Source organism: Gouania willdenowi, chromosome 15 (genome assembly GCF_900634775.1).
Source record: "Gouania willdenowi chromosome 15, fGouWil2.1, whole genome shotgun sequence".
Classification (NCBI taxonomy): Eukaryota; Metazoa; Chordata; class Actinopteri; order Blenniiformes; family Gobiesocidae; genus Gouania; species Gouania willdenowi.
Genome location: NC_041058.1, coordinates 3951127 through 3966473, shown reverse-complemented (window position 1 = coordinate 3966473; position 15347 = coordinate 3951127). Strand labels below are relative to the sequence as shown.

Sequence of the window (15347 nt, the reverse complement as noted above, 5' to 3'; positions counted from 1 at the left end):
TACTTAAGTAAAACTACATTAAAATACAAGTACCCATAAAACTAACTCAATTACAGTAGTACTTGTAATCCATTACTTTCACCTCTGCCAATTAATCAATCGCGTTATTGACAAATATCAATTAATCAGCAACAGCTAAAATCGACCTGATTAATCGATTGCACGATTAATCGATCGGGTTCTAGTCCGTATCTATAAATTTTATCGATGTATTTGGGGGAATCATTACGGGAGGGTTTATAAAGGGTGGGGTAGGTTGTGAATAAGATTTCACTAAAGGAATTATAAGGGATTATATTAATATTACTTAAATACCTTTCCTGCCAAGTTTAATCCTAAATGCGTCACGACTGCACGTCAAAAATCTCCAAATCGAGGCCAGCAGGTTTTTCCCGAGCGCGTGTGCGCGAGTGTGCACGTGTGTGTGTGTGTGTGTGCTCAAATTTCTGTCATCGAGGAGGATGTGAAGCTTCTGCAGTCTCCTCATCCTCTCTCACACACACACACACACGCACGCGCGCCCTCGTGCACACACTCAGACACACGCACACTCACAGCAGGATGCGTGGATCCCTTTCACCTTCATCCACATCTTACCCGCGGTTCCATCTCCGTGCACTCTGCAGCACCGACTGTGTCATCGTCGCGGCGAGCGGCCATGGCAGCGGCGGGAGGGGCGTGGGCGCGCCCCCGACGTCCTCCGAACGCGGGAGCGCGCATAGTTTGGCTATAAATATGGAGCTGCGAACGAGAGGCAACATTTTTATTCATACATTTTCTGTGTTTTATTCAGTGTTTGTTTTGGTTATTTAATTTTCCGTTCAGAAAAAGAAATCGTAATACAGTGGTTATTTGGTTTTTGTTTTCAAATTGAAAAACTAAAATTGAGATTCAAGGCATGTTTCTCCATCAGGTCAAGAAGAGATAAACAAATATATATATATATATAGATATATTTATATATAAATGCTTGATTTTAAATTTTTGTTTCTAAAACAAACCTCACAAAATGAGAATAAAATAATTGGAATTAAATTGAAATTACATTGCAAAAACAATGTAAAACTTGGTTTTAATTCATGGGCCCCGACCCACCAGTTGAGAACCACTGCTTTAACAAACAAGTCATTTACCTCTGACTGCATGTATTACAACCTTTCTCATAAAATAGTATATTTGGTTTAATTTTGGGAGGAAATTACAAAATATGTTACTGTGTGCACTTGTGTATTAATTTGAATAATATAGTTTATTAGAAAGTATTAGTATTCTTAGCACGCATGAATGCTTATATTTAAATAATAATTTTAACTCCTTTTACAAATAAATATAGGCTAATGTCATAATAAAATATATTTAAAAAAATCAAAATACGTGCACCCTTGACTGGGGGCTACTGCACCACACCAGGTGTGTGCCATCAATGTGTCTCCCTCTAGTGGTGGCGCCGGGCAGAGAGGGTGGCCTGGGGCTCCTTGACTCCCGTTGTTGCTGCTGGCCTGGCTGCACCTTTGAGTCCAGGGCAGAGCCTGGGTTCGTAGAAGTGGTTCTGACATTCACATTGATCATGGATGCACTAGCATGCCTTGGGCTGTGGGATAAGCTCATACTGAGAATTAGAGAATTGGAACGCTCCTTATCACGGTCGCCACTTCAACACTTCCGGGGGTTAAGGAAAAGTGGATAGGAAAGGAGATAGGAGGGAATATTCAGATCTCTTTAGCAGCTGGAATCCTGGCAAAACTCTGACCAATCCCTGTCATTCGGTCCAAAACAGAAAGAACCAATCAGACGGCACCTTTAAGTCGACAACAATCTTGTCGACTTCCAAAAAAATAGTCATTTTGTTTATTTTTTAGTGAATGAAAACTAGCAGTCCCATGAATTTTAAATGAATATAAATGCAATATATGGGCAACATTTTCATTTGGGATGTTGAGAATCATAGAATTTAAAGGTTGCAGTAGCTCCTTTAATGTTCCATGTTAGCTGTGCTGTATGAGCAGCGTAGCAGCAGGGCTGGATTCTTCCTCATTTTTGTTTAACATGGGGTTAAATGATGAAAGTTTTTCCACTTTCTTGGACAACATGAAAGTTGGTCACACTGAGGTACAACTCAATGGTTCCTGTTGTAATACCTAATGTCCGTCATTGCCTTTTTAAAAATTGACATCAAAATGTTGTCTTTTATTTTATTTATTTACAATTATTTAGTTTTTTCATTATATAACTTTAATGTTTATTTTTTTTATTTTAAATATCAGTATGCTGTGTGCTTACATTTATTTTGTGTATTTTATTTATATTGTATATGTATATTTATGTGTATGTGTGTGTCTATATCTATAAAATATATGTGCGTACATTCTAATTTTTTCTTTTGTATTGGTTCTGATCATGTTTTTTTTTATGCACATAATTACTATACCAAATGTGGGAAAACTGTTTATTAAGTGTCAAAAATGTGTTTTAAAAAGAGATTCTTAAAAAAAAAAATTTGAATAAAAATAGTGAAACTAGAAAGCTTGGATTTTTCTGCTTTATTAAGCAATACACACTTGATATTTCCGTGGGTAATTTTTTTTTTTTCCTAAAAATAATCATTTAAAAAAGTATCGAGCCCAGATGTATTTTTTCCCCAAATGTGTCCCTAATAAATATTTTGCTCATATAATCTGTATGCGATATATGTAAAGCAACACACCCACAACAGGAACAGAAACAAACCAGGATGTTTCTTTTTATTAGGGTTATTTTATTTTGTATTCACACTTACTAAAATATGTTAATCTCAACAATTCTTTTTACTTCATAAAGTTAAACAAACTATATCATCAATAAATTAAAATAGCTGTTTATTTAGAATGAGACATTGCAATTTATATATGCATTTAAAGCTTTGATGCCTTTGTGCATTCCCGATAATTATTAAATAACTATTATTTTTTTTTTTTTCCTCATGAAGTCAATTTCAATTATGTTTTCACTTAATAAAGTTCAATGACAATTAATCACAATTTCTGAGCCTGAAATAAATGATACATTTTAACATTCAGTTAGCTTTCTGTTAGCATCTCTTATGCTAACGAGTCCTAAATCAGCTGTGAAATACACTAAAAACAAATATCTATCATCTAATTTATTTCCTATCTATTGGTTACTTTGTTAGGCTTCTTAATCAATGAAAATACAGGTATCAATATTTTTGGTTTGGACGTCTGAGCCTTTTTTGTGTCAGTTTACCCCTTGAAGTTTTTTTAAATAGAAAAATGTTGGAAAGCTGGATCTGAAACATATTTTTAATAATTGTTGATTACATATGTGGAGAACTGTTACATTGTTCTACAGTTTTGCATTAAATTGTAAATAATTAATCACAATTCAATTATAATTGTCATTTTTTATAGAATTTTCATGGCAATTACAACTACAAAGTCAACTATCTAAACTAAATTACAATGTAATTATGATTACGACAGCAACAGATTTTTAAAATTACAAATTTAATTATGCCATAATTGTAATTAATTAACCATTATGCAATTACAATTACAATTGACCCCAACCCTGATTTATAGCTGCTTTTACCTGAGCTGGATTAGTTTAAACTGTGAGTGATATTGATGAGAATAAGCAGATATTTATTATTAAAAAAAGCCCGTCTTTATGCAACAATCCCATCAATAAACGAAGCAATGACTGCATTTATTGGCAGTTGTTTATATTCTCTGAAAGTGAAAAATGTTATATACAAAAGAAAGTGTCTCGTCACTCCTGGAAGCGTCCTTAAAAATGCTCAGTGGACATCCTTCATATCATGTTCACAGAAGAAACTCCACGAGTGTCTGAATGCCTGCGTTTTTAAATCAGCGGCGCTCAGAGGCCCCTGGGGGACAAACACTGGTTGACCACCTCCAGCAGAGAGGAGTTCTCCAACGCCGCTGCCACTCTCTCTTTGTCCGCCAGCTGCTTGTTCACTGTACACAGAAACAGGCTAATTTATACACATATATATATATATATATATATATATACATATATATATTGAACATCTATCTATAAAGCACAAAAGGTCTGCGTGTGTGTGTGTGGAGCGAATATCTCCCCGACGTGGCATCTGTTCGACCTGAAACTTTGTCCACACACGCATTTCAACCACCTGTGACGGGGAATGTGCATGTGCGCAGCTGATGCACGTGTGTGTGTGTGTGTGTGTGTGTGAGAGAACCCACGGAGGAGATGGAAAGAGTCCCACACAGCAACAGGAGGACAGGAAGCAAGTCTTACACGCATGCACGCATGCACACACGCACTACTTAGAAATGAAAATATACTAAATGAGTAAAACAAAACAAAGAACTAAACAATATTTATACAAAAAGTACACAAAACGACAACAGAAAGGCACACAAATACACAAAATGACTCCAAAAAACATATATTACAGAAAAATACAACAAAAATATGAAAATGATTAAAAATACACAAAACCAAAATATTTATACAAAGAAATACACAAAATGACAACAGAAATGCACAAAACTACAACAAAAAGATACAAAAACACACAAAATGACTCTAGAATCACACTACAATGGCAACAAAAAACAATAATTATACAAAAAATGCACAAAAAGACAACAGAAAAATACAAAAATACACATAATCACTTCAAAAAACATACATTAAAGAAAAACACACCAAACAAAAAATTATAAAAGACTTAAAAAACAAACATTTATCATGCGCATGTCTCATAGAATTAAAAACCAGGGGAATCACACACACTATTTTACTTTGCACCCACAAATAAACCACTTTATAACATTACAAAGTACAGAGTGTGTACACCTCTTTGTACATCCAACCATTAAACACATTTGGCCACAATTAACAACTCTACTTAAGCTCCTCCCACTACATGAATACATACTTCCAACGGGCACTGCTCTAGTTAAATACTAACTCTCAATGAGAATAATAAACTCAACTTCTAACTTCAAAAACACAAGGGGGTACATTCAAGGGAAATAAAAATAAAAAAACATGTTCCAAATCAACAACTAAGTTGCATGAGAGCTCCCAAAAAATCAATAAATGAATATACAAATATAAACTGGAGCAGAGGCACATGAGGAGGAGATCAGGGTTAAATATAGCAACAAAAGGTCAGTCTGTAAACAAAAACTAAAAAGTCAGATAATAAGAACATAGATTAACATAAACATACATACAAAGGTGAACATAAACACACACCTCAAATTAAAACAACACATTATTAGCACTCATACATATGCATGAAGGCTCCAAAACCGTCTGTTTTTTGAAACCTCATGAAAGTCAATTTTTTCAGATGGCTAAAACTCTGGAAAACAGCCAAGTTTGGGAGAATAAACCTCAAATATTATGTTTTTAGTTTTCTTAGAACAGATGGAAAGAGTGAAAAATAGCAAAATACTGGACCTTTAAGTTTTCCTGATTATTTAGAGGAACCAAAAGCAGCACAAGTTGTCATTTTGACCGAAAAAGCTGCTAAAAGATCTAAAAATCAGGCTGAATGCTTCAGTCCAACAGAAAACAATAGGATGTTTACAGGCAGTGGGGCCGTGTGACATCATCGATCACGTGATTTCAAGATGGAGGAACAAAAATGCTGCATAATGCATTGAGTTAGGCATGGATCTACTGATAAGGACATTTAAAAGATTTTAAGCCATATTTGTCAAAAAAAAAGTGGAGGATTCCTTTAAACGCTGAGAAAAGTAAGGCTCGACAGTGTTTTACAGCCTTTTTCTGTTGCACTTGATAAAGCAAAGATGGCATTTCATCTTTTTTGTCTTAACATTGTCTAGAATAGTTCAACGACCAATCAATGAAAAGCCTAAATTTCATTAAACATGATGGGTGAATAAATCCTGAGTGCTGTTTGCTACCTGCTTCCTCTGAGGCGTCAGTCCCAGGAGTGATATGAACATCAATCTGTGTGAAAGACAAACACAACAACCACTAGATCGATTAATCCATTCATAATCACATGATTCAGCTACATAGATCTGTGCTCGGCAAGTTGGCCTTCCTCATGACATTAATTGATCTAAAATCGTTTATAAAAGGTAATCAATTGATGATATCGATACCAGAAAATGACTCATTGGATTAAAGCACAGCAGACTCCTCGTGGCTTCACCTACTTTGAATTGCTGTAGCAGTGAAAAATGAGCAAAAAGACAACAGAAATATACACAATGACAACTGCCACATGCAGCGGCCCTCAGTTTAATTTCATGTGGCCCCAAAAGTAAATGCAAAAAATGACAGAAAAATAAGCAAAACAAATGAACCCAAAAACACACAAAATTACAACAACAACAATAACAAAAAATCACAAAAAGAGAATAAAACTACGGAAACGTAGAGCTGACACAGGTGAAAATATATTTTGGAACACTATATTGTACAAACAATATACTTATATTGTACAAACGTGATATACTGCACAAACAATATAGTATATTGTAAAAACAATATAGTATATTGTACAAACATGATATATTGTACAAACAATATACTTATATTGTACAAACAATATAGTATATTGTACAAACAATATAGTATATTGTACAAACGTGATATGATATTGCACAAACAATATACTTATATTGTACAAACGTTATATAATAATGTCTAGATGGTGGAGGTAGTGGATCACGTTTGGACAATATACTATATCGTTCGTAGAATATACTATCATGTTTATCTATAAAGATTCTGTTGTGTCTTTCACTGTCATTTAGCATGTTTTTGTTGTAATTTTGTGTGTTTTTGTCGTAATTTAGTGTATATTTGTTGTAATTTAGTGTATATTTGTTGTAATTTTGTGAATTTATCTGTTATTTAGCATGTTTTTGCTTTCATTTTGTGTATTTCTCTGTTATGTTGTGTATTTTACTGTCATTTAGCATTTTTTCGTTTTCACTATGTGTGTTTTTGTTTTCATTTTGTGTGTCTTTCTGTTATGTTGTGTATTTTTGAAGTCATTTTGTTCCATGAGTAATTAAATTGATGTCATTTTGTGCGATTTTTTAAAAATTATTTTGTGCATTTTTCTGTTGTTTCGTGTGTCATTGTTTTTGGTTTTGTGTAGAGTTTGTCAGTATTTTGTATTTTTGTTGATGGTTTGTGTATTATTGTCATCCTTTTAGGTGCCTTTCTTGTCCTTTTGTGTCATTTTTCTACAACAATTGTCAATTAACCTCAAAATAAAAAAAATATAAATAATAGGCTCTCAGTATAGCTACATTTATGAACTCTAAAACTGAGAAAAATAACCGCCATTCAATGCTGTTTTGGTGCCGTACATTACGTTTAATCTGATCGGTCGGCTTTGATGTGATGCATTTGATTGTTTTATTATACAATGTCCATTGATCATTTTAAAACAAAAAATATCATTATTTCATTATTATTGTGATTAATTTATAATTATTATTTATTTTATTATTATATTTATTTTTATTTATTATTATTATTATTATTATTATTATTTATTTTTTTTATTTTTTTCATTGTCATTTTATGTCATTTCATTTTTTTTGTAGTTTCCCAATGTCCATTGATCATTTTAAAACAAAAAACACTAATTTACTCAGTAATGGTTGGGTGTAGAAATTAATCACTTTACTTCTTTTAAAATGTACTTAAAGGCAGATTGCCAGAATGCACCGCCACCGAGCAAAAAGAACCAATCAGAACCAGGATTTTGTTTGAATTGACTGTCTAACAGCTGCTACTCACAGTCCCCGCCCCTTTCTTGGAGCTGTAGCCCCATCTTTTTTACAGTGTATGGTCTGGAGGAGTAGAAGATGGAATTGGTGACTTTTCTGCTTGAAAGGTAAAATACTGCTGCTTGATTTACATTATGATTGATTTGTAATTGTTACACTAGAACTCTGTCGAGCATGTGTTGTTCATGTGCACGCAGCAACCTCCATGTGGGCTGCTGTAAGTGACACTGTGTTGTTGCTGCTGCTGCTAGGTTGGTGTACTGTCTGCACATAGAGAGAGAGAAGCGCTGCAGTAAAATGCTTTTAACAGAGCATGTTATATTACTGCGATGTTGCTGTCGGACTAACGTTAGCTTGTTAGCTCCTCTGAGGGAGGGAGTTTGGAAAGGGAGAGAGGAATCTGAAAGTCGCGGACTGCACCTTTAAGTACAAGTGAAATTTCTGATTAAGAAATATACACAAAATGTACAAGTATCCATAAAAGCAACTCAATTACAGTAATGTGAGTTCTTATAATCCGTTACTTTCACCTCTGGCTTTGGATATTTGTCTAATTGGACAATTGTAATATTTGTAAACATGCATACACACACACATACACACACACAGACACACACACAAACGATCATAGGATGAGGAGGCCAAATTTATCATCAACAATTAGAAAAAGCGCGTCTTGCTCACAATGAAGGCGGACGCTTTTTTCTCTCCATCCCCTTATCTGCTCTGCTTGCTGTGCCTTTGTTTTGTACTGTCTTTTGTTAGAATCTAACAGGAGCCTCTCTCTACATCTCTATCCAAAACCAAAATTATGGAATTGATCAGCTGGTCTCTCAATGCAATCGAACAAATTTCTTCAACAAAAAGAATGGGCGAAGGAGAGCCCGCCTGTCCTGACGTAACGTTTGTTGCCAGATACACGATGGACTCCTGGGATGAGTGGAGGATCGTGTGTCCATCTTTCATTTCCGTTGAGGACGTGGAAGACGTCTACATAACTGGAATTATGATAACAAGTATGCTGCTGATTGTAGCTGGCAGTTTTCTAATGCATCGCAAAGTTCGGATTGCGTTGGCAGCTGTTTTGGGAAGGCTGCCAGTCATTACTGAGGGATTGTGCAATAAACAAACTCAAAAGTAAGCAGGATGCTACTCTGGAACGTCTACGCGGGTTGGAAATTAACTTGCAGAAGTTGACAACTCGGCTTCAAAGTTAAAGGGCCAATATAGTGGATATACTGCATCGAGACAGGGTCTGCGTCCGACTAGTCCCTCCTATCGACTGTTCCTTTATCTTCGGAAGTGTTTAAGTAAAACCTCTGTTAGCCTAGGAAACACTGATGCATCCTTCACCAAAGGAGACGAGATAATGCTGACCCACAATTCCTTGTGGCAACAACATTTAAAGGGACACGCACACCCGCACGCTCACGGAAACTCAAGGGACGGAGTCAGAGATCATGTAATGCAATAATATGCTTAGAACAACTGTAAATAATCTAAACCCCATATTTTATTATGACATATTATCAGATTATAACTGACATAAAACAGACACTGTGGTTCAGAAATAAGAGATCAGTTTAGCCACATTATGTTTTATTCAACATAATTCATATTTGCGAGTGGAATTTGAGTGTGAGCAACCATTCTCAAAGTGACATTCTTTTAGTTTCTCTTTTGTTCCTCATAGCCTGGTAGCCTCTTTTCCTTTGATTTTAACATTAAAATCTTGTGATTTTTGAGATTATATCAGGGGAAAGTCAATTTTCTGAAATTTGTAGTTTTTTCACCACGGCAGACGTCACTAACTTTTGCGGCTATCAGATTATTACGTCACCTAGTGGAAGTGCGTGTGATTGTCAAAACAAACGTGATGGCGTTTCCTTAATCCTGTGGATAACGTCACGGGGGTTAAAGAAAGGTGTTAAGAGAGGTGTTAGGAAAAGGTGATCACGTCTGTTTTGACGATCAGATGCGCTTCCACTAAGTGAAAACTACAACGCCTCATGAAATGTTTGCGTGATCAGATTACATATAAAGTCAATGGGATAGACACGGTAAGGGGCAAATTATTCTCCTGATGGGGGCGCGGTGTGATCTGCGCGGCAAGAGCGTTGGCCGCGGCATGTACGCTCCCAATTTTCCGTGACATTTGTCATTCGCTTGAGTTGAAAAAATTGAACTCCAGCGAATGTTTTGTGTGACGCGAAGTTGCGAAAGCCAATCAGAGTCCTTGTTGACAATGACATCAGGCCGTCAACACGTCAGCATGGAGAAGAAAATAATCGCGGCGGTGTGCGACCACCCAGAACTCTACGCCAGGGGTTCCCAAACTGGGGTACGTGTGCCTCTCAGGCGGTACACACAAACATTTGTGAGTTTATTTTTTAACATGAGATTTTTTTTTTTTACTTGCACACAGACTTTTTTTCCTCATCCATCAATAATTTGTGGCACAACTCTTTAAAATTCTAAAATGAGAAAAACTTCAGGAAAAAAAGAATAAAAAGACCTAAATTCCAGGTTAATGTTGGACGAGACACAGGAAGAAGTTTAGAGACAAAAATAATGTAAAACTTGAGCAAAGGACAGTGTCGGTGTCGTGGGGGGCATTCGTGGGCAGTGCCCCCCCACCACACACACACGCACACACACACACACACACACACACACACACACACACACACACACACACACACACACAGCTGTCAGTACTGCTCCTCCTGCTAAAGTCTGTGACCGTGAGCCACTGATGTTCCGCAACGGAATCTCTGCGTCATCACTTCCGGTTTGTATCACACACACACACACACACACACACAATCCTCCTCAAGCGGACAAATAAAATGTTAAATTGACTCTTTTTACAGACTCACCTCCGGAGTTTGAGACGTAGAGCTCGGATGAACGACTCCCATCAACCGCCTGTGAACACCGCAGAAGAAGAAGAAGAAGAAGAAGAAGAAGAAGAAGAGGAGGAGGAGGAGGAGGCTTTAGGATCACATGCTGCTGCACGCACGCTGCTTCACTATGACTTCAATCCAACCCTGTGACGCCATAAAGCAGTTTTTCTCAAATACTCGTACCCCCATTTTAAGTATGACTTACTTGTACTTATACTTGAGTACAATTTCAATCAATTAATAGTACTTAAACTTGAATATGATGTATCAGTACTCTTTACATTTTTGTCCAAGCAACGTACAACACAAGCAATTACTAAAAATTTGATCAAGCAATAAATCAGCTGAATCCAAATCAAAAATCTTTTCTTTTTTTTTTTTTTGCTCGTGTATACACCCAGTCATATGCACACATACTAGGAGTGAACAATATATCGAGATTCAAGCTATATATAGAGATTTGCAGTGACGTGCCATCAGGGTAGGCAAGGTAGGCAGTGCCTACCCAAGGGTGAATTGATATTTTGATTATTTAATTATATATATATATTTTTTTTTAATTATAAATTATTTATTTTTCCATTTCCAATAGCCTACAGTACCTATAAGTTTGAAAGTGTCTGCATTTTGTGCGTTTCATAGCCCAAATTACTAAACAGCGCTGTTTCCTGGAACAGCTGCACAGTCTTTTTTTTTTTTTCGTTTCGCTGTAAGGCAGAGAGATAGATGATAGAGAAACTTTGTTTTGAGGAAAAACAACAGCTTATAAAAGATGGAGACCAACACCTGAGTTACCAGACCTTCAGCTAAGGTAAGGTCAGAGCATGTTTAATACTTTTCACAGTGAATGGAACAAAAGGAAGGATTGACTTTGTGGATGCTCCTCACTAAGTTGTCATTTTCTCTGTGTTTCCAACACAAACAACAGACGTGCTGTCATTTATTTTTGCTGGGGGCTCTCTTTGCAGGGTCTCTCCGGGTGGTGCCGGCCTGGTGGGGCGTGGGGGGCGGGTGGGGCTTGGTGCTTGTCTCGTCTCCTGGTTGCCTTGGGGGCACGCCTCGCGGCGTGTGGGTCTGGGGTGGCCTGCCGCACCGAGGTGGGGGGTGGGCGCGCTGGGGGGTGCTGGCCTCTGCGCCGGGGTTGGGGCGGGGTTGCTTGGCACTCCGGGATGGTGCTCTTTGCTGGGGGGCGGCTCTAGCTGTTCTGGTGGTTGAGGTCGGTATCGGCCGCTTGGTAGGTCTGTCCTGCTATCTGCGGGCTGGCAGGTGGGTGGGTTCTGCGCCTTTGGCGGGGGGCTGCTGCTCCGCATCGGTTGTGTGCCGTTGGAGTGCCTCGCTCGTTTTGTCTATTCTGTCTATTCAATCTCACAGAGTCTTTTTATGTCTTTCTGTAAACTGTTGTTTTGCTGTATCAGGTTGTGATTCTGCTCCTTGTAATCCGTAATTTTGTCATTTTGTTTCACCACCTGCCTTTGAACATCATCAATTTCCATATTTAACATTGCTTTTTCCTTTTCACGAGTCTCAGATAACTCTGATTCACTTAACTTCATTCTTTTTAAGTTTTTCTGTAAGCTGTTGTTTTGCTCTTTCAGTTGGTGAATCTGCATAATGTAATCCGTAATTTTGTCATTTTGATTCACCACCTTCCTTTGAACATCATCAATTTCCATATTTAACATTGCTTTTTCCTTTTCATGAGTCTCAGATAACTCTGATTCACTTAACTTCATTCTTTCTAAGTTTTCCTGTAAACTGTTGTTTTGCTCTCTCAGGTTGTGATTCTGCTCCTTGTAATCCGTAATTTGGTCATTTTGACTTTGACAGTGTTTCTGCAAAGTTTTTTGTTCTAATTCCATTTTCTCCAGCTCTGTTTTTGTGGAGAATAACTGGTCTTTCTCCCATTCCATTTTTCTCTGATGAACTTTGTTTAACTTCATAAATTTGTGCTTTTCCTCTGTGAGCGTTTGAATTTTCATGTTGGCTTCGTCGCAGACTTTCTGATTCATCTTGGAAAAGTTCAGCAAATCATCCACAAATACTTGGACTTTCTCTTGATAGAACGCCAGTGCAATACATTTCTGTGTTGCAATGTTTTCGTGTTGAGCTTTCATTTCTTCAATTTCAGCATCCTTTTCTTTGTGTCTTGCTTCGCTGCTTTGGAGCAAATCACGAAGCTTTTCAATCCCAAAATGCTCGATGTCAGTCCCCGTAATGACAGACTGATTAACAGCATTGTTTTCATTCTCCATGTCAGACATCTTAGACTTTATGTTCCTCAGTTAGTGACCAGACGAATCTATGCTTGTCTCTGGGCACAGACCAAAGTCACTTTTGCTGCTGATGTCATCGCTGTTCGACTGATGTTCTTCAAAAAACAATGACATCACGTTCTACACATATCATTACAGATTCCAAGACGGAGATTCTTAAACCTATTCATAAATGTCCTTTAAATACGTTTCAGCCTCTGAAAAAGATGAATTCAATTAAATAATTTCATGAAAAATAATTACAGCCTTTATACAAAAAAAAAATAAAAATCGGCCACTACAAGATTAAAGTCGTATTATTTTGTGCATGGCGGGGCAGTGGGCCTTTGGGGGACGTTGGTTGGGGGGGGGGGGGGGGGGGGGGGTGCTGGGTGCTTGCTTCGCGGGGTCTCTGCGGGCCGTGTCTCTCCTTTCTCCGCTATGTGTGGGCGCGATGGGGAGATGCTGGCGTCTGTGCCGGGGCTGGTGTGTGCCATCAATGTGTCTCCCTCTAGTGGTGGCGCCGGGCAGAGAGGGTGGCCTGGGGCTCCTTGACTCCCGTTGTTGCTGCTGGCCTGGCTGCACCTTTGAGTCCAGGGCAGCGCCTGGGTTCGTAGAAGTGGTTCTGACATTCACATTGATCATGGATGCACTAGCATGCCTTGGGCTGTGGGATAAGCTCATACTGAGAATTAGAGAATTGGAACGCTCCTTACCACGGTCGCCACTTCAACACTTCCGGGGGTTAAGGAAAAGTGGATAGGAAAGGAGATAGGAGGGAATATTCAGATCTCTTTAGCAGCTGGAATCCTGGCAAAACTCTGACCAATCCCTGTCATTCGGTCCAAAACAGAAAGAACCAATCAGACGGCACCTTTAAGTCGACAACAATCTTGTCGACTTCCAAAAAACAAGTCATTTTGTTTATTTTTTAGTCAATGAAAACTAATAGTCCCATGCATTTTAAATGAATATAAATGCAATATATGGGCAACATTTTCATTTGGGATGTTGAGAATCATAGAATTTAAAGGTTGCAGTAGCTCCTTTAATGTTCCATGTTAGCTGTGCTGTATGAGCAGCGTAGCAGCAGGGCTGGATTCTTCCTCATTTTTGTTTAACATGGGGTTAAATGATGAAAGTTTTTCCACTTTCTTGGACAACATGAAAGTTGGTCACACTGAGGTACAACTCAATGGTTCCTGTTGTAATACCTAATGTCCGTCATTGCCTTTTTAAAAATTGACATCAAAATGTTGTCTTTTATTTTATTTATTTATAATTATTTAGTTTTTTCATTATATAATTTTAACGTTTATTTATTTTTATTTTAAATATCAGTATGCTGTGTGCTTACATTTATTTTGTGTATTTTATTTATATTGTATATGTATATTTATGTGTATGTGTGTCTATATATATAAAATATATGTGCGTACATTCTAATTTTTTCTTTTGTATTGGTTCTGATCATGTTTTTTTTTTTATGCACATAATTACTATACCAAATGTGGGAAAACTGTTAATTGAGTGTCAAAAATGTGTTTTAAAAAGAGATTCGAAAAAAAAAAAAATTGAATAAAAATAGTGAAACTAGAAAGCTTGGATTTTTCTGCTTTATTAAGCAATACACACTTGATATTTCCGTGGGTAATTTTTTTTTTTTCCTAAAAATAATCATTTAAAAAAGTATCGAGCCCAGATGTATTTTTTCCCCAAATGTGTCCCTAATAAATATTTTGCTCATATAATCTGTATGCGATATATGTAAAGCAACACACCCACAACAGGAACAGAAACAAACCAGGATGTTTCTTTTTATTAGGGTTATTTTATTTTGTATTCACACTTACTAAAATATGTTAATCTCAACAATTCTTTTTACTTCATAAAGTTAAACAAACTATATCATCAATAAATTAAAATAGCTGTTTATTTAGAATGAGACATTGCAATTTATATATGCATTTAAAGCTTTGATGCATTTGTGCATTCCCGATAATTATTAAATTACTATTTTTTTTTTTTTTATCCTCATAAAGTCAATTTCAGTTATGTTCTCACTTACTAAAGTTCAATGACAATTAATCACAATTTCTGAGCCTGAAATAAATGATACATTTTAACATTCAGTTAGCTTTCTGTTAGCATCTCTTATGCTAACGAGTCCTAAATCAGCTGTGAAATACACTAAAAACAAATATCTATCATCTAATTTATTTCCTATCTATTGGTTACTTTGTTAGGCTTCTTAATCAATGAAAATACAGGTATCAATATTTTTGGTTTGGACGTCTGAGCCTTTTTTGTGTCAGTTTACCCCTTGAAGTTTTTTTAAATAGAAAAATGTTGGAAAGCTGGATCTGAAACATATGTTTAATAATTGTTGATTACATATGTGGAGA

At 36.8% G+C, this 15347-nt stretch overlaps 1 protein-coding gene across 2 annotated transcripts in view; it reads right to left on the bottom strand.

Annotated features, from left to right (window-relative positions):
- abch1 (ATP-binding cassette, sub-family H, member 1) overlaps nt 1–728 on the bottom strand; it is a 36817-nt gene extending 36089 nt beyond the window's left edge. The window contains exon 1 of one of the 2 annotated variants that reach the window (XM_028469375.1): nt 598–728. In XM_028469375.1, coding sequence (XP_028325176.1) covers nt 598–720 — 123 coding nt within the window. In that variant the 5' untranslated portion in view covers nt 721–728. Of the gene's footprint in view, nt 1–555 lie in introns of both variants that reach the window. The other variant, XM_028469378.1, reaches the window with a different exon arrangement.
- Nucleotides 729–15347: the final 14619 nt, after the last annotated feature.